This window comes from Anopheles merus, chromosome X, assembly GCF_017562075.2.
Source record: "Anopheles merus strain MAF chromosome X, AmerM5.1, whole genome shotgun sequence".
In the NCBI taxonomy this organism is placed as follows: domain Eukaryota; kingdom Metazoa; phylum Arthropoda; class Insecta; order Diptera; family Culicidae; genus Anopheles; species Anopheles merus.
The window spans coordinates 8,867,228-8,892,996 of record NC_054081.1 but is presented as its reverse complement, the minus strand read 5'-3'; the positions used below and the strand labels follow the sequence as shown (position 1 = coordinate 8,892,996).

Genomic DNA, 25,769 nt, shown 5'->3' with positions numbered 1-25,769 from the left:
AAACTGTGCTTCTCTAAGAGGGTTGTAGTTTGGTGATAAAGCAAAAATGCGGAAAAGTTAGATAGAGTGTGTGAGAGAGCGCAAGGCGAATAAATCAGACTCAACAGTATGGGGTGATGGCAGCCGCTCGCAGGAAGAGCAAAGCGTCCGCTCCCGATTGACACCTTCGGGCGATGGTACTGCGGGTCCCGCCCGCTGTCTGCAGGAGGTTTTGTTCCTCCTTTTTTGATCTCGGTGGACGCGAGGTGGGATGGACGGGATGGGTGTTTATATGTGCCAGGGCGTACCGCGTAGGTGACGAGTTCCAGACGAGTGTGCGGAACAAGTTTCACCCCGGAAGAAGCCCTACCGACGATTACACCCAGCAGCCGACACGAGGAGACACCGTTCGGTGGAGGGGTTGAGCGGTCCAGGGGTGGTGTGTGGGAGGGTTTTGCCAGGATACGATATAAACATATATTGCTGCGCAAAAACCGGGGGGAGAGAGCCCGGGGAGTCGCTCCGCTGACGTCGAGAGCGGAGATTGTGGTGTGAGGTGAGAGAGAGAGAGGGAGAGATGGGGAAGGTATGGCATGCATGAGCGAAAGCCGGAGCTCCCGAGGAAAATGAGACGATGCCGGCGGCAGCGATGGGAAGGGAAAGCGAAGAAAACATCGACTACCAGGGACTGTGTGTGTATGTGTGTGTGTGTGTGTGGAAAACTAGGGAAAGGAAAACTATGCCAAGAATGTGCAATTAGTGAACGGTTCCAGGCAGCACGGTGCACATACATTCACACATACACAAGGGAGACACACGCACCGCACTGCAGCTATACACGTCCAGCTACAGCCACACACACACACACATGTACAGAGGAAAGCGGAGAACACACCCATGAAAGGACGATGACGACAACAAGTCGAGCAGAGAGCGTGTTCCATCGGCAAAGGCAGGGCGGGCAGGCGACGAACCCCCTGTTGAAAAGCTACACGGGCCTTTTGCCGCTTCGGGCACAGCAGGCGGCGGGTTGAGTTTATTTCCCATTTCCTTGGCTTTTCACCTTCTGCGCCCGACCCGGCACCCGGGGTGGGGAGTGGCGATTTTCCGGATTTTCCATCGACCGGAGCGAAAGACCAAAGAAGAAGTTGGTAGCGCGTACACCGGGGATCCACCATTGTTGTCCCAGGCAGGCGGCGGGAAACGCCCCCTTCCCACCTTCACCGCCGGTGAGCAGCAGTGTGGCAAGATTCTGGGGGCAAAGGGAGCTTTGGCAAGCAATTCGAAAGCAACACCAGGGCAGCACGAGGGACGAGTTTTCGCACAGGACAGAGTCTAGGCTAGGAGCTCGGGTGAACTCTCGCCAGCAGCAATGGTTACGACTACAGACACTAGTGTGTGTTTATGTGTGTGTGTGTGTGTGTGTGTGTGTGTGTGTGTGTGTGTGTGTGTGTGTGTGTGTGTGCATTCTTTTTTGTCTTTCGCCCGGTACAAATCCCTTTATTAATTTCTGGATGGTTTTGCCGAAACAGCAGCCCCAATGCGATAACAGTTCAGTTGGTTGGTTCCGAACTACAAACAGCAAAAAAAAAGAAACACATAGTACACTACATTGACGGGGCACACACACACACACTCGTCTTGCTGTTCTTACGGTAAGCAATTTAGTTGCTGGTTGCTCTAAAGGTTTGCCAAGCTTAAACCTTCGCGCGGAGTCGCGCAAACGATGCCACGATGGAACGGAATCGTGTGCAACCTCCGTCCAAAAAGGACACGAATTTGGTGACCGCGCTGTCTCTCCCTCTGTGCTTGTATCTGTGTGTGTGTGTGTGTGTGTGTGTGTGTGTGTGTGTGTGTCTCCTTTTGAAAGCCATTGTGAGGCAAATAAATCTTATCCTCCTGGCCCCGGGACCCGGCACACAGCCTCTGGGTTTTATTTTTGCTATTTGGACACCCAAGTGTATTGTTCATTTAGGATTTATGTTTGCCCTTTTTGGTGAAACACACACACACACACACACACGCACATATACATACACACACACGAACACAAGTACATCCTTTCAGCGCTCCTCCCGCGCAGCCGATTGCCCGTGGGCCCGCTTTCGGCGCGCGAGAGTTTTCGCATCATTCGCACTACAATCCTGGTCACGGCACCGGGCGCAGCAGACTCACCGCGCTCGCGCGCTTCTAATTGCAACCCAAAGCCATGCCGACAGAGTCCAGTGACTACAGTTTCTTGACTCCCCTTCCTTTTTCCTTCCCCCCCCCTCCCCCGTCCGCCTCCCCCGCTCCCATAAAAATAAGAAAATGGCGGAAATTGGACATTTGAATTATGGATTGCGGGGGAAGCACCGTGCCTGCAAATGGATTGCCGCCATCAGAACAGAACAAAGTGCGAAGAAAGTGGGAGCGAGAGGCAAATAAAAGGGCACTCCCTTTGTCCCCTCCTTATCGCCCCCCCCCCCCACCCCTCCCGTGCTTTTCGGTGCAAACTCGTGCAAAACACCAAACCGGTCAAACCGATACACATAAAGCACCGTATCCTTCACTGTAGTCCGCTGTCCCCGGGGTTCTCGCACTACTGCGCACTCAAGATCAAACGTCTCACTCGGGCGGGGGGTTTTTTTCCTCGGAAGCAACAAGGGGAGGAACGCTTCTTGCGCTGGACCGCTGGACGTCTTCGCCGTTTGCCACAGCCCTATTGTTTGCTGTGCGCTGTGTGTTGGGCAAGATTTTCCCGGAGAGTAGAGTGGAGGAGGGGGGCATGGAAGGGCCGGTTTTGAGCGCCCACTTTCATTTGAATTGAGAACTTCAGATTCATGGTGCTTGCTGGTGGGTGGTTTGGGCGAAGAAAGTTTATCCCGCTTGTCATCGCAGAAATGGTGGGGAGAGCGGAGGGAGGGAGGGGGGGCTTGAGTGGAAGAAAGAGCCCTTTCCTCGCCAACCATCCCCCCCCCCCCCCCCGAGAAAAGGCTCAGATCGTTCATTGTGCTGCTTTGATCTTATCGTCAAGCGCCTCGGCGTGCGATGGTCCGGCGGCGAGAAGGTACGACCACGCGGCGGAACAAAGGGGAGGAGACACGGGGTGTATATTATCCCTTTCCGGCAGTGACACGGCAAGAAGCAGGATATGGATTGTGTGCACACACACACACGCATACACACACAGGCACTCAAACACAGCCAAGGCAGGCGGCCTGCCTTTAAGCAGCATCATGGTCGACGAGGAAATTAATTTGAATCCCCATAAACTTCCACCACCCCTCCCCCCTGCACCTGCCCTGCCTTTTAAAGCCTTGCTGCAAGACTTGCGTGCAAGGAAAGTTTTCTACTTCAACCACACACACACACACAGCCATCGACGCATTCACAGCAACACAGCAGCTGGGCAACGATTGTTGGACTTTCCCACCCTTCCCGACATCTTCGGCAGGACAATTGCTGTTCATCTTCAATGGGAGTATCAAATCGAGCAAGCGAGAATGGCCCAAGCCCGAGAGAGAGAGAGAGAAAGAGCGAAAGACAAAGATGGGCAAAAGAGAGCGCAACACAAAGCGGGCCAAACCGAGAAGTGGCGGCACAGCGGTGAAACTTGTAGTAAGAAATTTAATTTGCCGACAAATTGCGAACTCTCCCCCCCCCCTCCCTCTCCTCCTACTCTACCCTTTCCCACCTCCCACTCTACCCTTCCCCTCCTCTCCTACACACCCCGCGACCGTCTCTGGGCACCCTGCTCCTGTTGCTCCAAGCAACCTTGTGCGAGAGACAAGAAGTGGTTTTGGGTTTTCGTTAAGGGTTCCCCGCATACTCCCAAGCCCCGTTTGCCGAGTGGGCAAAAGTCACGAGCAGTAAAGTGCTCCTGAAGGGTGCAATAGCAAGCAGAGCGACAGATAGAGACCCACACACACACACACACAAATCGTAACGCCCGATAGTGGTCAGACCGCTGATAATGGTGTGCTGATGGGCGCTTGATGATTGTCAGACGATGATGTCAACGAGGAACGGTTGATGATGATGATGACGGTGTTTAGGCGAGGCAATATTATTGCAATAAAATGATTACTATTGGAGAGGCACTCGCACACTCGTACGCAATGTCCCGCACATCCGGCGGTTGGGATTGATGGTTTTTTCTGCTTCATCCTGGTCACGGCACCAAGCACGCAGCACTACTCTAGGCTACTGCGCCGCCAAGCTCAAGGTAGAACATTGCACCTGTGCGCAGCTTTTGATGCGACTGAAAGGTGTGTTTCATAACCAACAAGGAAAAATTAACAACGTAAAAAAAAAATAATAAAAAATAAAGCTTCTGACCACACTTCAAGTGCGCTCGCGGCCCAGCTGGTCCAAGAAAAACTGATCGAAATGTCTTCTACACACACAAACTAATGCACATATGTCGCTTAGCAACACTAGATGTTGGGAGTGAATCGACGACGTGTGTGTGTATGTGTAGAAGTGGAACACAGAGAGTGGAACGGAGCAGCAGTCGACCAGTTTGACCTGTTCCAGCTGCGGGCTGGAACATGCTAGAATGGCGCGCACATAACGGGGTCTGCCCCGCACCGTCTACCCGCGCCTGAACGCCAACCCCTCCCCCTGCGAATCGAGTTGTAGCTAGCGCCTTTCTAGACGGAGGGACACGGAGTGCATTCTGGTTTTTGTTGTTGTTGTTGTTGTTGTTGTTGTTGTGCACCAGCTGAACGGCCAACATTATGCAACGTCGCGAATGTGTCAACAAACACACGCACAAACACACACACACACACACTCGAACCAAAGGGCCGTGTCGTTGTCAACCAAGGAGAGGGGGCCCAAAGTGCATTCGTTTGCAGAACAGTGCCCCTCCACACTGACTGCGAAGTGGCTGAGTTGGGATTTTTTAAGCTAATTGACCGGAACAGCACTCACTTCGGCTGGTATGTGTGTGTGTTTGACTGCTGATTGTGCCGTTTTGGCACGCTAAAATAGGCAAGGATTAGAGTACGACGAAACGAATCAATGCGATGCAGCACACGATGATTTTTTTGTGTAGCGCGATTTTAATGTAAAATGAATTACTTTCCAAGTAGCCAAGAAGTTTGAAAATTTGAAAATATGGTCCAATTGCTTCTAGAGCACGAAGCTCTGCTTGTGAAATAAAAGCGGATATTGAGCACGTGGTACAAGCTGCTAAGAGTTAGCCGTGCACGTAAATCGTGTGCATCTCAACTAGCGCATTAAGAGTTCAAATCTCTTATGGAGCCCTAAACCCAAAGCCCTTTTCACGAGCATATTTACATAAAGTTTTTCATATAAAAAGCTGCCGTTGTTTATTCAAAGAAAGTGGAAACCACTCAAAACCGAAGGTCGTCTCTCTGTTAACTTAATCGTGTATATGTGTGTGTGTATCACCCAGTCAAACAAATTAGCGCTCCGTGCGCGCGCGAGCTCTTTATCTTCCTCGCAAACATATATTTGCCTATCGTTTGCCCAAATTTGTCACCATCCATGAGCACGTTCGGTGTCCGCATCCGTGCCCGATAGTCTTGAACTTGACCCTTGCGTGTGTGTGTGTATTTGTTTCTTTTTTCGAGACACAAGGATAGCACGCGCAACCGATACCGTCGGGCAATTGCAACGCTGATGCTGCGGTGGATAGAAGGAAAAAAAACGAAACAAACCAAAAACCAAGTAGCAACGATAGTAGCGGACAGGCGAGAGCGAGCGGCCCACTTGAGAGAGTGTCAGCTTGCACACAGGCAAGCGCCAGCGCGTTGGATGGCAGTAATCAGTTGTCACACGACGCTGAAGCGGAGGGCTGATGTATATATATATACATCGTGCGCATCCACCTGCAAAAAGGATCACCGGCCACGCGAAACTCTCCCAGCAGGGCGTTTGCAACGGCTTGCCAATTAAATGTCATGGCAACGGAATATCGAATGGCAACGAGTGGCCATCCTGCTGGCTGCTGGCTTCGCAACAGAACACCAAAACCGCCTAGCGCCACTGACAAAAGAGCATCTCGCTGGCTTGCTGGGAAAAGCTGTATATTGCAGCCTCGCCGGGTGGATACTAGTGATGGGTTGGCAAAATTCCAGACTCGATTCCGATCTGAGTTCGAAAATTTCGGAACTAGGACTCTGGATGGTAGGTCTTCCCAGCATTATCCGGGGTCGTTTGGAATGCTCTGGAGCCGTCCGGAGTCATCCGGAGTCGTCAAGAGTTATCCGAAGTTGTCAAGAGTTATCCGAAGTTGTCAAGAGTTAGAGTTATTCTCGAGTCATCAGGATTCATCCAGCGTCATTCGGAGTTGTCCAAAGTCGGAGTTCCAGAGTTCCAGAGTTCCAGAGTTGCCAAATATTAGAATCATCCAGAGTCGTCCAGAGTCGAAGTCATTCGGAGTTGTCCAAAGTCGAAAGCATCCAGAGTTGCCAAAAATTAGAATCATCCGGAGTCGTCCAGAGTCGAAGTCATTCTGAGTTGTCTAAAGGTAGAGTCTTCCGGAGTCATGCGGAGTCGTCCGAAGTTGTCCAGAGTTGGGGTCGTCCGGAGTCATCAGGAGTCTTCCGGAGTCATCCGGAGAATTCCAGAGTTAGGGTCGTTCGGAGTCATGCAGAGTCATGCAGAGTCGTCCGAAGTTGTCAAGAGTTAGAGTTATCCTCGAGTCATCAAGATTCATCCAGTGTCATTCGGAGTTGTCCGAAGTCAGAGTCATCTAGAGTTGCCAAAAATTAGAATCATCCGGAGTCGTCCAGAGTCGAAGTCTTTCTGAGTTGTCTAAAGGTAGAGTCTTCCGGAGTCATGCGGAGTCGTCCGAAGTTGTCCAGAGTTAGGGTCGTCCGGAGTCATCAGGAGTCTTCCGGAGTCATCCGGAGAATTCCAGAGTTAGGGTCGTTCGGAGTCATGCAGAGTCATGCAGAGTCGTCCGAAGTTGTCAAGAGTTAGAGTTATCCTCGAGTCATCAGGATTCGTCCGGTGTCATTCGAAGTTGTCCGGAGTCGGAGTTATACAGAGTTGTCAAAAATTAGAATCATCATGCGGAGTCGTCCGAAGTTGTCCAGAGTTAGGGTCATCCGCAGTCATCAGGAGACTTCCGGAGTCATCAGAAGACTTCCGGAATCATCAGTAGACTTCCGGAGTCATCCGGAGAATTCCAGAGTTAGGGTCGTCCAGAGTCATGCAGAGTCGTCCGGAGCTGTCCAGAGTTACAGTCATCCTGAGTCATCCGGAGTCGTCCCGATTTCTCCAGATTTAGATTCATCCAGACTACTCCAACTCCGCATTACTCCGCCTACAATCAAAACTGGTAATTCCGATTTTGCTGGAGTTGGAATCGGACTAACAATAGCTGCAGTTGGACCGAAGTCGTGAGTGCACTCCAAAGAGCACACCACTAGTCGAAACATACACTGATCATTAGCTCCGCGTAAGTGACGCAGAGTGCTCGGGTTGCAGGTCCACCGGCGTCTCTCTGGGTGCGTTTGTTTTTCTTGCCAGTGCTCTTGTTGGAGGTTTTCGCATGCTCCAAGGTAGCCCGCTGGGAAGATGGTGGAGGTATGGAAATCAAGATGTAATTGGTCCCTCTGTGCCGCACTTGCTCCAGCACACGCGGCCAATGATGTCATTCTGTGTCGCGTCCGCACTCAATTGACCGTGTAAATGACGCGCCACAGCGAACAAAAAACAACAACAACAACAATAAAAACACCACCCACCGATTGAGGAAGTTTGCGATGATGCCCACACACACACACACACACACTCATACGCTCGGGAGCTGGTACAATTAGTGTCCAGTGTTGGTGTCTGGTATCACAAACCCTGTGCACCATCGCGATAAGCGGACGCGATGACGGACAAGAGGACGGTTTTTATTGCCGGCTTCACGTCCGGCCGTGGCCGTGGCGCGATAAGATAAAAGTGCTCCACCGCACCACCTGGATGCAATACAACAACAACAAAAAACAGCGCCTCACGCTCTACACTCTGATCCCGTACGAGCGTGAAAACCCTTTTTTAAAAAGCGAAAATTCATAGAGATGGCGGGCTTGAAGGGGCTTCGTGTTTGCTACTTACCATACATTTTGCCCTCCTCGGAGAGGATGATTTTTCGGCGACCGCACGGTGGATAGATGGCTAGCGCCTCCTGGAAGCTCTGTTCGATGTCCGGACTCCAAACGCCCTCGGCATCCGCCGACGACAGATCCTGTTCGTCCTAACGCAACGCGCGGCGGGGTTCGGGAAGGGAAGGAGTAAGGCGTCATCATGGAGAAGGGTAGGGGAAAGCACGAGGAAAAGGAAAGGAAGGGAGGGAAAAGACACACAAACAACACAACAATAAAAGAAAAGATGTGTGAGCGTAAGTTCTTCTCTGCAACGTGCTCCACCAGCAAGAAAACAAAACTACAAAAAAGACATCATTTCTAACGCCTTTTTTTAGCTTTTCAATCTCAACAACTGATGCGCTGACGAAACAGCGTTGTACACGCTCCACTTACGTCCTGCAATGAAACGAGCGAACAAACGAAACGGTTAGAAAACAAACTCACGAAACCTTAAACGGGCGCATTTGTGCAGCGGGCTGCATACTTTTGGGGCGCTTCTTCGCCCTTCTACCGCCACTGCCGCACGGCGCTACTTACATCGCTCATGTCGCCGACGTCCAAATGCTTGCCGCCGTCCACGCCGGAACCGTTGGTGTCGTCCGGGACCAACGAACCGGCCGTTGGTCCGGGACCCATCTGTGTCCACCTTGCCGTAATGGTGCTGGCTCCCAGTCCACTGTCTGCGAAATTAGCGAGAGAGAGAGAGAGAGAGGAAAACTAATCAAAATTAGGCTTCTTTGAGGTGCATTGGCGAAGGGGGGGACGACGACAAAACCTGTTGATTCGGTCTCCACGAGCGTAAGTGAAACCCGAAAAAAAACCCCCAGCTTGTTGGTTAGTTGATTTGATGACTGTTTTTTTTTTTCGTTGTTTAATGTTTTTACGAAACTATACACACAGCGCTGCAGTCTGTCCGCAAGCGGGCCTGAGGGCCGACCGAGCAGCCGAAGACCGAAAAACGACCGTACAAAATAAAGCGTAACGAATCAACCCAAAAACGTGACCGTGAATGGCAACACGCGCTTAATAATGGGTGCGAGCGCACTACACATTCCGCCGTTTCGAGCGAGAGACGTACGCAAGTGTGTGTGTGTGTGTGTATGAAGCAGGGAACTCAAACTGAAATCCCTCAGCGAGCGTTTAGTTTGACCCTCCCGTGCAAAGAACGGTGGAAAGGACATACGGAGCACCGATGCCGTTAAAGCGCCGTTTCGCCCCTTGCATTGAGCGTGAACCATTACGATTTCCCTCGCACACGAAGAACGAAGGGAGGGGACAAAAAATCATAATTAGATCCCGCTGTCGTTGGAATTCGACGCAGAGCACTGCGCGTCCGGGAAAAGGGACTCACGAACGGCATTCCACCCCAGTTCCACGCAAAACACAAAAATGCAGTTCCGGTTTTAGTGTGCATTTCACAGACACATAATGTGCGCACACCACCTTGGTGCAGGGAATGGACATTCCAGAAACCTATATACACACACACACAGCCACAGAAGCACGCATCCGGTAGGGTCACAAGGATCACTGATCCGTGTGACGACAGCTGCACAGTATCCTTGTTTTTTTTTCTCTATCTCTCTGTCTCCCTCGAGGTCTAGGCTGTTGTGCGCTGCGCGGTGCTTTACTGTACAGACACACCCCTCTTGGCAAGCACCAGCACATGGTTTAGGTGCGCTTGTGAGTATGGGTAGCAATAAAAAAACCGGACAAACCGGTACACCAGAAAATGTATTTAAAAAAAAAGGAAAATTCTACCTACGGTAGCGATATAAGAGAGCAATACCAAACACAACGTCGGTTGTTTGTTTGAAATATTTTAAAAATGCTACCACAACATTCACACATTTTTTTATTTTTCTTCTTTATTCACCAGGGGTCAATAATCTCAATTCGAAGGGTAAGATACATATACATGCAAAGAAGCACTAACTGGAGTTTCCTTGCAACAGAGAAAAGATTTTGGATCGAGAGGCTCCTCTCTGAGGATAAGGATTTGATCGTGCGACCTCTGGTGCACTAGACGAAGAACTTTCACACACGACCATCGCGCTATCAGATTACCAGTGTGTTACCACGCGCATATAAAGTGCTCGGAATAGCTCAACCGGTTGATTGCTAATTTTTAATTTTTGTGAGTGTTGTTAATTGCTCAAACTAAATTAAAAAAAAGACTACAATATTTAGTTGAACTGAAGCAATTTGCTTTATAAACGCATTGAACAATAAACACAATAAATCAAGCTCAAGCCAAACACCCATGCATACTAGGCAGACGAAAGAGAGTAAATAAAAAAAAGATATAAATCGTAAACCGCTTACACCGTGTGATGCAACAAGCTCGAGGTAGCAGACAAAGTACATACAAGTAAAATAAAAGCACTACGGTACAACTATGACGGGCACTCGTTAGGCAAATATGGGCAAGCGACGACTTCAACACGAAACCGCTCGACATCAGCGAGAATCAAACACGCACAATTAATTAATTATAGGAAAATGCAACGGCTTAGAGCTTTCTCTTGATCGCGGGAGAGGAAAAAAAACACTCCATACACAGACCAACCTATAAAAAATGTGATCCTCATCGATAAAATTAGAAAAAAAGAGCCAGCCAGGCACACACGCGATGCCTCAAAACATCTCTCCCACAGAGAAACGCACGCACGCGGTGGCGCTATGCTGCCTGATGATTGTTTGTGGTGGTATACACAGGGCAAATGATGTTCGGTTGATCTCGATTGTGCGTGATTGATTGGACGTGTCCAGGGGCCCTTGTCTCTTTCGCTCGCTCGCCTTCCAGCGCCACGGCGCAACCAAAGGAACACACATCCGATAACGACGGCGAGTGAAACCAGAGGCGGCATCGTCGGCCGTGAAGCATAAACGGCGAGCTCCGCGCGGTGAAGCGATCACAAACCAGTGCGGGCTGGTGTGATGGCGATGATGATGGTGGTGATGCGTATGCATTGATCTTGCTAGTGCATAAAACGCGCATAACATTCTCCCCCGTGCCGATGCAACAACAAAAAACAAAAAAAACAAACACCAAAATCGCACAAAACACAACGCGCGGTGAAAAGCGCGAATGAAGCTGTGCGTGCGTGTGTGTTGAGTGTCTTGCTCTTCTTACCCTTGCTCCATTTCCCTCCCCTTCGGAGCTAAGCGAAGGCCACCGGTTTCGAAGGTGCGTGCGCACACCAAACCCATTTCCATTTTCCATTCCACCGGTTGTGTCAATCGACGCGCGGTGGCGGCGCGGCAGCGGCAAGGAAATCCTTTTTTGTTGTGCCTCTTCTTCTTCTTCTTTCCTTTGGGCGCCACATGTTGGCTCGCGGGCTTGGCGGGCGACGGTCAAAACCGAAAATGAAAACGGAGGGGTTTTGGGGAAAAAAAGGTTTTGCTTCGGAGGACCTAACCGCCCCGGCGCAACAAATATTTTCGCTTCACTCCGCGGGGAGGGGGGGGGGAGGGGGGGTCGTACAGAACCGTTTCGTTTCCGTTTTGTTTTACCGTGGGGCGGGAAGGGTTGCGGGCGAAAAAATAAAAGCAAAAAGTCACGGGGCAGTAAATTTTATGTGTCGACGCAAAGTTATTTTCATTTAATGGTTCTTTTTTTTTGTTGGGGAGAGTGTGCTGTCGCTTTTTCTAGCCCTTTAAGGCGTTCAAACCTCTGTCTTCTATTTTCCCATTTGGGGACAAACAATAAACCAACAAACAACGCATAAACAAGTAGCCAAAGCAGGGAACCAAAGTTAAGCTTCCTTCTCGAAGGAAACGAAACGCCTTCAAGGAGCTCTTTGTCTGCTCCACTGCACGCAACTGAAATGGGGGGGGGCTGGTGACGACTGTTTTGTCAACTGCTGGAATTTATCGGCCCACGGAAAGGAGGATCCTTGCCTTTAATTGCTGCTGCTAGTGCTGCTGAGACCCTACATTATAAGTTTCGCAACATTGTTGGTGAATTATTTAAAAAAAATAGCTTTAATCTTCAACTGGCACAAGTTCACACCCAAAAAACTCACAAAATCATTTGCTAAATCTCATCCTAAGTGGGTAGAAGTTGTGTAGTGTTGGGGTTTAAGAATCTTTCGTTGAGATTCATTCATATGAACATTCTTCAGTGATGAGTGATTCGAATCTTGAATCCACTCTTCAAAGATTCATGAATCTTCAAAGAATTATGAATGTTCAAGGATTCACGAATCTTCAAATATTCATGAATCTGTAACATTCATAAATCCATTAAAATCCATATATCTCCAGGAATTCATAAATTTATTATTTATTACAAATATTGAATTTGCGCGATTCCACTTAATAACATGCCCGTCGTGAGTTCAAGCCTCGCTTGGACCGTTTCCCCGTAGCAAAAAAAAACTATCCGACTATTACTCCAAGAAGAAGAATAATGAAAAGCTCAAGCACTATCAATCTTGGGAGATATATGAATCTCTTGAAATTCATAAATCCCTACAGATTCGTGATTCAATTTCAAGATTCATAAATCTTTGGATATCCACAAATCTTTAGAGATTCATGAATCTTTGAAATCGAGATTCAGAATCATTGAATCATGTCACGAATCTGTACCAGATTTACCCAACACTAAACTTGTGTGCAAAATCTGTGTTTTTCTTCGTCTTTCCCTATAATACTGCATTGATTGACAGCACGCTGGAGCCCGAGAGCAGCAGGCTCGAAGCACCACAAGTTTGCAGCGATCCATGCCCCTAATCCATTCATTCGTGACGCTAAATGGCATTTTTTGTGTGTAACCGTAGGGGTTTATGAAATAAACATAAGCCATTGGAAATGGTAAACATTCACACACACACACACATGGAGCTGTGATTAGAACGCGAACACGAGAAACGCATTGGAGCGGCATTATTACATTCTTTTTCTTACGCTTTTTGATTTATTAATTCTTTCGCGAGTGGAGTTCGATCGAGAGTAGAAACTGTCGCTTTGCAACTCTGACGAACTGACCTCGAGCTGTCTAACACAGTGATACACACAGTGTACACACGATCGATCTAGCTAACTTCATAACTCACACCTCGACCATCCGCCCCCCCCCCCCCCCTCCACCGCTGCGCCTTATTAACAAATTGGTCTTGGGCGAGAAACCGCAACAGTGTCTAGTTACACGAGTGGAGTTTTTGGACTGGCGCGGACTTGGGCAGGGTTGGCTTGGAGAGGGGCAATACTGCTTACACAGCTGGCCTTCATATTCGTGCGCTCCACTTGCCCCAACAGGAGCGGGGAGGAGTGGGGGAGAGGAATGGTATCACCTTTCATTCTTCACCTCCCCCCCCCCCCCCCCATCACCACTCCCAACTCGCTTCCGTCCACTGCCACACACAACGATGGTCATAGCTTTGGGCCGCGGTCAGTAGGGTGAACGGCGGTGTAAGTGGTGTGTAGCGTTACGAGAGAGCCGGAGCCTAGCGCTGGAGCGGTGGTGCCGGATTGTGATTAGCGGTCACAACAAAGCATATGTGTGTGTGGGACACGATTGGGGGTGGTGGGGGTTGGAGCGGACCAAGTAAAACATTCAATAAAACGCGATCAACTGCACGCCAGGGGTTTAAGAAATGTCACTTGGCGACGGTAACTCCAACAAATGCACTTCGAAGCGTTATTCGAGTGCAGCTGCTGCTGCTGCAAGGGAAAGGTGAAGGGGGGGAGGACTCTAGGGCTCGTTTCAGTGTCCTGTTTTGATGGGTTATTCGCTGCTGTTTTTGCGTTGCATGATACGCTCATTGCAAAGGAACTGGACGCTTGTGAAGAATATGTTTACTTCTTGGAATTTTGCAGACGTTCTGAACCTACACTGGGACAGCTGGTAGAGCTGGTCAAACTGGAGCCACAGTAACTAGCATCACGTCCAGCATCGGGACTCAAATGTTGGGAGCTCCTGCAGCATCTGGATACAGCTAGCGACAGAGTGAGAACCAAGGACTGTATAGGAACGAGATCCTGTACTGTAGAACGACTAACGCAGACAGTTGAACATCTGAAAGCTCTTATCGATTCAAATTTTTGATATGATTACAATGTTGAATTAGTCTAGTTATTCCAAGAAGAAACGAAGCCTGCTTGATGTGAATAAGGGATACATAACTAATTTTTAGTCTAGCATCTATTCTTCAACTTCAACATTAACCTTGACAAGTACCTTTTGATAAAGTAATCTGCACTAGCATATCATTATGCAACGGCGGATGAGAGAGCTTGCATCGTACAGGCTTTCTACTTTTAAATGAAATACAAGATGGCTAAACCGATGCTGACTAATATTTGACCTCGTTCCTGCAGAGACCTTAGCGAGAACAGAGAACTGAAGCAAGGATAAAAGCATTATGATGGAATTCCTAGTTCAAATGTTCAAACTTTAATCAATTCAAGCCTGAGGAGCCAGATCTACGAGAGAATTTGTTGAGAAGAGATATTAGGACTAATGATATTAGGCACAAGGGACATTAATCAAAATAGACACTAGGGTAAAAAGTGACTATGTCGAACAACAGAATCGGGAAGTTCCTTTAGGAACTACTACAGCAACAGAAACATTGATGGAGATTGTCACACAGGCTACGAAGTAGCCATGGACAATCTGACATTGATCGGTCTCAGAAATCCGAAATGTCTAAAATAACTCTTTCCAGGTCTTCTGGTAGTTTTATATAGCAAACTATGTTCGTTCCCTTAAATATTGTGCTAAGCAGCTCCAAAGATATTTTCGACCAGCAGCTATAAACCCATTGATGAATAAGACTCTAGTTATCTGAAAGAATCATTCCGAGTAACCAACCATAATGCGTAGGACTTACTATCCTGCTATGAGTTCCCGATAAATCATTGAAAGCCAAGTCTACTAGTGGCACAGACAGACCTTGCCGAAGAAGAAGAGGTCAGAAGGGACAAGAGCAACATTACAGACATTAACCATGACCAAATTTCAGAGAATAATACAAAATGACTATGTCAAACAATGGAATCGGGAAGATCCTTTAGGAACTATTGCAGCAACAGAAACATTGATGGAGGTTGTCCCACAGATTACAAAGTAGCCATGGAAAATCTGACATTGATCCAATTCCTCTGGTCTTTTCCTATGGTTCTTGTAGCTAATTATGTTCAAGTCCTTCAATAATAACCTACGCAACTCCAATGGTATGTGCCCACCAGCAGCTATAAAACCATTGAAGAATAAGATAACGAATCAGACAACCGTAAGACTGACCTTACAGACATTAACCATGACCAAAATTTAGACTAGAGTAAGAAGCGATCACGTCGAACAACAGATCTGGGAAGATCCTTTAGGAACTATTACAGCTCCATAAACAGGAAGTAGGTTTGAACAATCTGGCATTGATCGGACACCGGAATTCAGAATGTCTATAAAAACTCTTTCCAGTTCCTCTGGTAGATTCATGTAGCAAATTATGTTAATACCTTGCAGTTATGACCTCCACAGATATGTGTGACCAGCAACTATAAATCCATTGAAGAAAAGGGTGCTAATTGAAAAATCACACCGAGAAACCATTCAAGTACGTAACGCCATAAAGTTTAATTGAAATTATCCATAATTTAAAAATTTGTTGGACTTTTGTGACTATAAAAGGTACGCCGATATCTGGAATTTATATAAGACTCCAGACAAACGACTATCAGAGGGACAGCTGAGGTAATTTGTGCTGTCTTGTTTGCATTAAGCATACTCTCTTCTTTTTTTTTACAATCTGATGCCTTAATGATGCACTTCCCGTCGTGTCGTGTCCGATGTAAACGCATTCATAAACAGCAATTCCACTGTAGTAAACAGCAGTTATGTTCCTTAAAAGTACATTCAAAAGGGCTCTTTCAATTAACCACCACTCGAAAAGAATTTGCATTTGTACGATTAACAAAAAAAAAACCCTTTCGTTGGTCTTTGGAACATAAATAAAGAAAGAGGATTTAAAAAAAAAATCCTTTATGTTGGGTAAATCGATGCCTTCCATTGAGCGCTTCATTTTGGAGCCACATTTTACTGCCCACGCGCGCAACGCTTTCTTGTCCCAACAGCACAGAAACACACACACACGCACGCAATAAAAAGCACAGCAATTATTGGCGTTCAATTTCAATTCGCACAAAGAAGATAAACAACAAAACAAAAAAGCTCAAACACACACGCACAGAAAATGCACACCCGGGGCAAAGCAAGGGCCCTTTTTATTTGCATGTGGCGCGACACCAATTTTATTGCCCGCCACTCCTTAACTTTTCCCGCTGCAGTCGCGTTTGTTTGCGCGAAGCAGCGAAGTTCACGAACCTTTTTTTGTTGTTGTTTTTGCTCTCCCTCTCGATCACGCGCGGCACAACATAAAACGTGTGGTGACGGGGGGGTGAGTGTAGGAGGTAAGAGAAAGAGAAAGAGAGATAGAGACAGAGAGCACTATTATGCAAAGACGGCAGCGAAACTGAACGTGTGCAAGCGAATCTTTACTCCCACACCAGTACAGCAATCGCGCAAGCAAGAATTACTGTCCCGTGCCGTTTGGTGAACCCCGGAAGGAGCGAGTGAGAGAGTGGTGAAGGAAGGCCAGTGACATCTTCTGACACCAACCCCTTGCGTTCATATATCCCACCGTTTCCTCGCGCACAATCCTCCCCCACAGCGCAGCTGTTGCCGGTTCATTGGAGTGCTTGGCGTCCCGACAACAAAACGGTGACGACCGACGACCGACGCGTACGAGATGGCAGTGTGCATACTAAACACCCATCTCCTTATGCTGCATCCCGCAGCACCGCCCAGCCAACCAGAACCACGGCACAACAACAACAAAAAACGGAGGGCGCAAAAAGAGCAAACAGCGCGAACACCACCGAATGGGTTCTTGCACGCCCGGGGTAGGAGAAAATATTATTTCACCCTGCCTGCGCTCACCTTCACGGCGGCAGAACGGACCGTCGTCCGCCGTGTGTTCTTTTGCATCAGCGGAATGGGGATCGGTTGTTGCCTGCCAACATCCCAAGAACCATTATGTAGCGACAGACGAGCGACGCGACGCTTGCGGCAGGCGGCCACTGGGGTAGGTCCTACGAACTTCGTTTGCACACACGTCTTGCGCGCACTAGCCAGGCACCGGCAGCAACAAGTGGAAACGGGCAGGCAGAACGCGTGTGCCCGGCTCTCTAATTGCGTGCCCCGGTCGCTAGCAGACGCTGGGCAGAAGCCAGAGTGTGTCCCGACTCCGTCCCGGAAGTGGTACAGTGTGCGATAAGTTCTTGGCGACAACTCGGTCATATCTATGATTTATATATGGGCTAATGAAGGTAGCTGAGATTGGCATTTGGTGCAGCAGGTAAGCGACCTAACCTCGCAACCCAAATAGGTTAAGAACCAGAACCAGCTTCAAAGTTGGAAGGGACGTTTTGGGACCTAGCCGCCTCTTTGTGCGATTTGGGGTAACTACACAAACACAACGTGCTAGTAACATATTGGTAATGTATTCCAGAGCTCACGAGATCAGTTTTTAGGCTATAGTTTTGTGAAAAATCACATTGAATGATTGAATCGTATTACACCGTTTTAGAGCCCAAGAAAAGGTTTAGGTGCTTTAGAACATTCTTCCTGATGCCCAACTAGTAACATATTGGAGCCTTGGAGTAGATACTTGAAGACCAGGATGGAGTCAGATACTCGAGAACTTGTGAGAACTAAAAGGCGTAAGATTGTTAGGACCCCCAGTATAAGCAAGAATTTCTTCAAAATTCTTTAATTCTCAGAATCTCGTCTAGAACGCAATTGGGTACTCCAATCCTCCAATCCCCTCTTTGTTTTGGCTGCAATGATTTACGATGTATACCCGCCGTCCTCTCGGTTCCATAATCTGTTCCACGAAACTGCCAAGACGCAATGCCCGCCTCAACAAAAACGGCCCAATAGCAAACCCCCAATAAACGAACGAACGGAACAGGGGAAACAAATCCTTCCACTAGCGGTGGTGGTTTCCTCGAAAATTAATAGCCGAAATTGGAAATTTGAAATTCAAATTTTAAAACGATGAGTGTGTGTGTGCGCGCTCTCCACTGATGTTCGGGATGGCGAGAAGGCTTCCAACAACACACACACGACGGGGTCGGGGCGTGATGATGATGACGGCGTACCGCAACCAGAAGATCAAGATGTTCCTCTCTCGATCGAGCTTCCGGGAAAGGGGTTGGGGATGGAGGAGGGGGAGATATTGGAAAGGAAAACATAGACCGTCTGCCCCACCAACACATGCTGCCAACGTCCAACAAAGCAGATGGGTTTGGAGTTGGTGGCAGGGCCAACACATGTTTGGTCAAAATTGCTGATGCCCCCTCCGACTGTCGTGTTCCGGGAAAAATGTGTCACGCGTTCTTTGCGAGATCTTCCCGTGAACACGCAGGCACACACACACACACATACATGCATAAAACCCAAATTTTCCTTTCCATGTTCCCTGTGCCATGTTGCTGCCCGCCAAGCTGTACGAAGACGCACTTGTTGCCTTTGCTGCCGCTTATCTTCCCGCGTTCGATGTTTCAATCATACCTCTCTGTCCTCCCTGTTTCTTCAGGGGTTCATTCTACTGCCACCTATCTATCGCACACACATACACGGTCCCCTCGGGGAGTGCGTAAAGTGGTTTTGAGGTCAAGACGCACCAGTACCGAAAAGGGAACCCGGAACGGTTTGGACCGACGCGCACACGCACAACATAGCACAAAGATGAAAGAGAGAGAGAGAGAGGGACGGACCGAGGGCCAGCACAACATGACACGATGACGCACACACACACACACACGCGACGCTTGCACAAACATTGGCTCTGGTGCGGGCGAGCGGACGGTCATACCTTGTGGTGACTCATAAATCATAACGCGGAGAGTGGCATCGTCGCCGCTCACCGAGTTGGGTTGTTTGCTTGTCAACGCAAAAGAAAAGGAAAGAAAAAAAGGACACAAAACTACACCGTGTATGTGTGTGTGTGTGCCTGGCCGAGTCATACCGATGCACCGGTTTGTGGTGTGGTGCTTTCCTGTTTTGGTCCCCGTACTGCCCTTAGTCACGCATCGTTGGACAGGCGCTTTTTGAGATTTTTGAGCCTCACCGTGGCTGTGGCTGCCATGAATCATGCCCGAGTGGGCCCCGAGAGCACAAATGTCACGCAGGGGCACACAGGGAGTGTCTTGTGGTACCGATGGGATAATGATTTAATTTTTTCCAGGATAACAAGCAAAGCCTCGCGGATGAAATCTTGAGACATCTGTGCAGTGTGCTAGAGATAAGGAAGACATTAACAGTGGTAGAGTGATAGAGCCCCTACATCAAGGATATTTGTATCTGAGCTGCAAAAAAGAGTGATTTCACTTTTTTTCTAAAGGTTCCTGCAAACCTCCAGAGCTCACGAGATCAGTTTTTAGGCTCTAGTTTTGTGAACAATCACAAGGTAATGATTGAATCGTATTAGACCGATTTCGAGCCCAGGAGGTGCTTTAGAACATTCTTCCGCTATAAGTAAACGCTCAATCATGTCCAGCTGAAATTCTGATGTCTATCTGAACTTTGTTCAATTCAAACATTTGCTTTCCCCAATATTAACGTACGTCTATACGTACCCGGGGTTCGTATCTTCGACGCTCATTTTGATGAACTAAAATTGTTTGGAGTTTGATTTCAATTAATTGTATACTTATTCAACAGTCTATGCTTAATGTTGAGAGTGTCGAAGTAAATTATTGGCAAACAAATGTAAATGAACGCCCAAACAAAAGTCTAAACTCCATGAAGCAAGTGGATCAACATAGGGTTTTCACTTGTTTAGTTACAATGCAATGAAGTTCAGATAGCTTGAACAACTTATAGCAATGTTCAAGAGTACCTTACCATTTCACACCTGTGACCATAAACGGTGTATATCTAGAGCTAATATGTTCTACCAGGTGCAAATATGAGCCTTAACGTTATGAAACTAGTAATATAACTTCTTAGGACCCAATTCCAACAGCAGTTTAGACTACTTGCTCATTTGCATAGCTCAAATACTGGAAGACGGAAGGCAATGATTGCTGCTACTTCTATCGGTGGGAGTTGGGCCACACACGCATGTGGCAGTTTTAGTACAGAACCTTTCCAAAGATGCCGCCTTCGTTGAACAGTACGGAAAGGATGATGCGAGACATGGTGTGTTGTTGTTTTTTTGTGATCAGAACTAGAGGCTTCTCTCCCACAGAGTGTTTGGCCACTTACTACCCCCGTTGGGCCACACAACACGCTACACTTCTTTGGTCGAGAATTTCTATGCAAATTTGAAGTAGGAGGAGAACATATATTGGAAAACATCTTTGGTGGTCTTTTCAAAACCCACGGATGAATTGGATACAACTAACAACCCATATAGGAGCAGTTAAAGTTTAAGAGTTAAGATCTAAAAGATGAAGACTTATGAGCAGAAAATTGAGATATGTAGCACGGAATTAGAAATTCAGTTAAAGATGGGTTAGTGGGGTTAAAATTAAAACAAGAAGCGAGGGAATAGATTTTGTTTTACAAACCCGCCCCTCTCTCATATCTATTTTCAGTGCAGACGATTATTATTACTAGGGGAGGATTCGAACAGCGGATTGCTTGAAACACTAACATTACGTTCATTCAACTTAACCATAGAACTATCCCTCCCATCCAAACGGCGCACGTTCGTACTCAACCCGTTTCATCGTTGCGCTCGACACATCTAGAACACACTATTGATCATCAGCGCTACCACCATCACCACCACCACCACCACCGAAAAATGTATTTGGGGAAAGGGGTTTACCTAGGTAAAGTTGTCGCTTATACTGGAGCAGCTTACAATCGTCCGCTTCGTGTTCAATCTTCATGCAATCGGCGCTGTGTGATGGCCGCGCGTCAGAGCGATACGGCTGCCCTTTTCCCCGCCCCCTGTTTCCTTTTCACCTTACCACAGACACACACTCACACGCCAGGCACACGCCTAGTAAACACTATTCTTTTGAATTGCAGCACTCTTGTACGCGGGCCGGCACACCAAACTGGGCCAACGCGGGCCAATCGAATCGGGGCGCAAGTTGGGTGCGAGAGAGATGCTAACAATAACAACAACAAAAAGAACCCGCTCACTCCTTCACTAGACACGTACGCAAACACACCTCATACTGAAAAACTGTGCTGGATAGATGGAAATGGAAACAATTTTTATTAAAAAAAAAAGGCAAACACAAACACACATCAAAACGCACACAAAAATGCTTTCTCAATGTACAATGTACGTAAAGGAAGCTGCTTTTTGAGAGGACGACACCAGGACGGCAAAGGGAAAAAACGGAAGGCTCGCTGTCTATCACACCACGGTACGACAAACGTCCAAACAAACACATGTACGGCATTGAATTAGCGCAAAAGCTGAGATGAAAGAGATTGTTGGAGGGCTGGGACAAGAAAACGAAACGGAAAAGCGAAGAATGCTGATAACGATGATAACGTCGGTCCGCCCGCCCGCGGATGATGTTCTTCTGGCTGTTTCGGACGAATGTGTTTATGTTTACGTTTCGCTTCGTGTGCCCGTTCGGTGTTGTGAACCATTGACCATTCTGCTAGATTCTAGACCGGCTTTACGTAATGCAGCAAGCAGCACTATACATAATCGTTTCGAAGCAAACAAATCCAATTGAAACTAAGTATCAAACACACACACACACATATTCAAACTACGAAAAAATGGAGCATTTTTAAAACTGATATGATATTGATTACAACTGTGTACAGTACAGGGTGGTAGTGAGACGGTGTAAGTACCTTAAAACAGGAGTCGCAAAAATGATCGCAACATATCACTCACACACATGCATGCAAAACATCAATCGAACAGAGAAAATTAGCTATATGAAGCACAAGAACACAAACGCACACACACAAAAAAAAAACAAAAAAAAAAGGTAACCCAGGCGCCAGCACTCACGGGCTCCTTATCATGCAGTGAAAAGCAGGTGTTTGCAAGAAATTGGAAATAAGAATTACCTCCAAAAATTAACATTTATTCTGCCCCGAAAGTGGATGTGGCGCGAAGCGGGGGTAATGGGGGGTTTACGCTAAATACTCTTGCCGTTGAATCGGGGACCGGCACACATACACACACACACACCAGGTCTGCGCTTTTCCTGACCTTGAACGCTGGCCGCACTTGGTTGCTTGCTTGCAGTTTTTCCCACTCTTCGGCTGTGCTGTGTGCGTGTTTTTTTTTTCTTCCTTTTTTGTCTGCCTTTCTTTTTGCCACACACAACCACACACACACACACACTTCCTGACAAAAACGTGCGTGTGTGTCACACTGCCCCAGGTGCTTATCAGCTGTAAACACACGACACGTGCAGAGACCGAAGTGGTGAGGACGGCAGAAAGAAAGAAAGGAAGCAAAAACTCCCCCGTAAACGCAACAAAAACACACACACTGCGTCAGGTGCGTCCCGCGTTAGGAGCCAGCACTCACACACTAATCACACACACACACACTCTGGGTTATCTCGATGACACCGTACGCACGCACACATCCACACGCACCAAACAAGGGGCCACACGGAGAGTTTAATTTTGTTTGTTGCTGTCGTATTGTTTGTTTGTATCATTAACTTTTCCGCTTGAGATCTTGTTTTTTTCTGTTACACTCCTGTCAAAAGCGCCAGTTGAATCCGACTCACACGCACACGCGAGCACGCACTCAAAAAATGATAATCGTGTGCGAACGAGCCTGCAGGACACGTTTTGCTTCCTTTTTTTTCTGGGCACTTTTCTATTTCGCTCTTCAAGGGAAAGGAAAGGGAAAGAAAAACAAAGCTCAGTAATGTTTGGACGACAAAAATGACTAGTTTGAGCCGTTGAACGTGTGCACAACGAGGCGAAGTAACGAGTAATAGGACACGGCAAACAAACAAATAAAATTTACAAACAAAAACAAAAAAGAAACAAAAGTGTTTTGCTTGTCCTACACAACAAAAAAAAGGCCCCGATTCTCCCTCGCTCTTTGATTCTTTTTTGCTTCGTCTGTGTTTTCGTGCCACAATTTCCGATCCGATTAGTAAAGATTTGAGGCAGCAAAAAGGCATTAACCAGGTGGCACCAGCGGCAACGACACCGAAAGTCCTGCGCCAAAAGCCATTGAACGAATCCGAAAGTCCTCGGAAAGGGACACACAGTATCTGCTTCTTCTTGTGCTGCTGTGCGAATGTGTCTGAGTTACTGAGCAGCGCTATGTAGGACACAGAAAGAGAGAGAGCGAGAGAGGGACACGACACGCAGAGTGATACCTGTGCTAGGCCCTAACTATTACGTCGCAAGCGGAAAAAAATGGAGACAGCAAATAAATATCACTGTCTTACGTGTTTCTTTTGCCGTGTCTGCTTTCGCTGCACAGAATTTAAGGTTCTTTTAATTCAACTTTCGAGTGGTCCACTTTAAACACGCTAAAAGCAAAACGAAAACCATACACACACACACACATGAGTCTAGTGTGTGTCTGACCAGTGGTCGCTGGGCTGACTCATCGAAAACAGTCGTACGGTCACTCGCCCGCCGTTTGCGCAAACACCCAAGCGGCCGGCAACTGGGCAAAGCGCAGCAAGCGGACAGGGCAGATGTGGCTTAAGCTCCGGCACTCATTTTCCCGCTGTTCGGTGCGGCTTAACGCCGCCACTCCGAAGAGAGTGAGTTCGCGATCGGAATGTGAGTGCGTCGCTCACGGTGCGCAGTATTCGCATTGGCGAGGAATTTCTGTTCAACATTCTTCGCATTCCCCCTCTGCGCTCAGCCGTATGTGCAGCATTCTTCGCTCAACCGCTGCGCTCTTTGCTCTCTCGCTCATTCGCTCGCCCGCTCGCTCGTTCGCTCGCTGTCGCGATGACGCACACAGCGTGCACACGCGATGCCTGGTAAAATGGTGTGCGTCTCTGCGTACCGGTTGGTGGATGAGGGTAAGGGGGAAGGGAACTTGGGTGACCGATGACACACCGTTTAAGGTCACCCTTTCCGACTGCTCGAATGGTGTGTATTTGAGTGCGGCTGCTTTTGTGCCAACGGGCGAGCAGCAGCAGTTTTAGAAAACCTCACGTAGCGCACATTATTCGATTTCGATCACGTACACACGCACGCACACACAAACACCGCACACAGTTACGTACTGACACGCGCTTCAGAACCAGATAAAATTTGGCCCAAAATAATAACGAAAACAACAACAAAAAATACACATACACTCGCAACACACAACACACGTACACTCGTGATGATGCGTTTGAAATATTATTTTTTTTGTTTCTTTTGCTTTCGTTTCCTCCTCTAATTCTACGACTATTTTGATCGGAAGCCACTAATCAGGTTGATAGAAGGTGCTTGGAAGTAGATTGAGTGTCGATAGTGTTTTCCTTCTTTCTTGTTTGTTGGTTTGTTTGTTTTTGCGTGTTTTTGGTTTTTCGTTGCGTTCGCTCCTGCCTTTGCTGTGCGTTTTCCAACGTTCTCTTCTGGTTGATTGTCGTTGCCGGATTATTCGATCAGCCGTCACGCGAAAACGAAACACACGAAACGAGCGAGCGAGCGAGCGAGTGAGTGAGTGGGAAGAGATGTAAAATTAAATAAAAAAAAGCACTCAGTGAACGGGAGGATCGTGTGTTCGTTCTGCGCAGCCCCGTCGCATACACGCTGCGGATCGAGATTTCATAATACACCCCAAAAGCCACTCTCCAATCGTGGGTAGGACGAGAGCGAACGAGAACGACGGTAGTAGAAAGAGAAGAAGAAGAGGACAAAGAGGGGGAAGAGAAGTCTTGCGCACACTTAACCGGTTTTACCACTCCTGGCCTTTTTTTCTCTGTCTACTTCTGCTCTCCACCTCGTTTGTTCAACCCCCCCGCAGAAAAACCCAATCAGCCAACAAACGCAAGAAACAAGTAACACCAACACATGCCGCTCTCTTTACTCAATCAAGCTGTGTATGTGTGTGTATGTGTTCGTTTTGCTCGCTTTTTTCTCTCCCCAATTCGATGATCACGGCTCATTTGCTATAAAAATTGAACGGCACTGTATTTAGACGCACACGGCGCATTAAAACACACGCACACACGGCTGCGCGCGTTGCCGTGCAATCACACACATCTATAAAGCGGGTCACCACTGGCGCTAGAGTGAGCAGTCGCGTTTGGATTGGATTGTGTGCGTGTGTGTGTGTGTGTGTACGCGCGAATGTGTACCTTTTGATTTATGCTTTCCTCTACATCTCCTCTACAGCCCAGCCAACCCTTTACTGGCTCGTTCCTACTCATGCCCAACATCCCTTTCATACACACAAAGCAGCTTCACCATCCCTTTTGCTACAATTAACCAGCCAGCCAGCCAAAACTTCAGTCAGTGAAAAGGGTTTTGAGCTGAGCGACGGCTGAGCAGGGGAGAAAGGAGCAGAATACCCAGCAAGAATACACACACACACATGCAAGCGACCTGTTGTTACTAGGGCTACGAGGGTTACCAAGGGTTACGGGATGAAAGAGAGAGAGAGAGAGAGAGAAAGAGAAAGGGAGCGAGAAAGCCAAGCAACGACGAGAGATTGTGTTGCCACCAAGATCCTTTCACCAAACCTTTTTGGACCGTTTGCTGTC

General features: G+C 47.8%; 1 protein-coding gene across 19 annotated transcripts in view; it reads right to left on the bottom strand.

Moving 5' to 3' along the window:
* The window catches only part of LOC121594019 (protein scalloped), a 103,941-nt gene that overhangs the window by 11,482 nt on the left and 66,690 nt on the right, over positions 1-25,769 (bottom strand). For 5 of the 19 annotated variants that reach the window (XM_041916899.1, XM_041916874.1, XM_041916914.1 and 2 more), the window contains exons 2-6: positions 22,147-22,925; positions 20,927-21,297; positions 8,613-8,755; positions 8,469-8,471; positions 8,047-8,185 (exon numbers count right to left, since the gene is read on the bottom strand). In XM_041916899.1, coding sequence (XP_041772833.1) covers positions 8,047-8,185; positions 8,469-8,471; positions 8,613-8,755; positions 20,927-20,990 — 349 coding nt within the window. In that variant the 5' untranslated portion in view covers positions 20,991-21,297; positions 22,147-22,925. The remainder of the gene's footprint in view (positions 1-8,046; positions 8,186-8,468; positions 8,472-8,612; positions 8,756-20,926; positions 21,298-22,146; positions 22,926-25,769) is intronic. The other 14 variants (XM_041916973.1, XM_041916890.1, XM_041916923.1 and 11 more) reach the window with 4 other exon arrangements.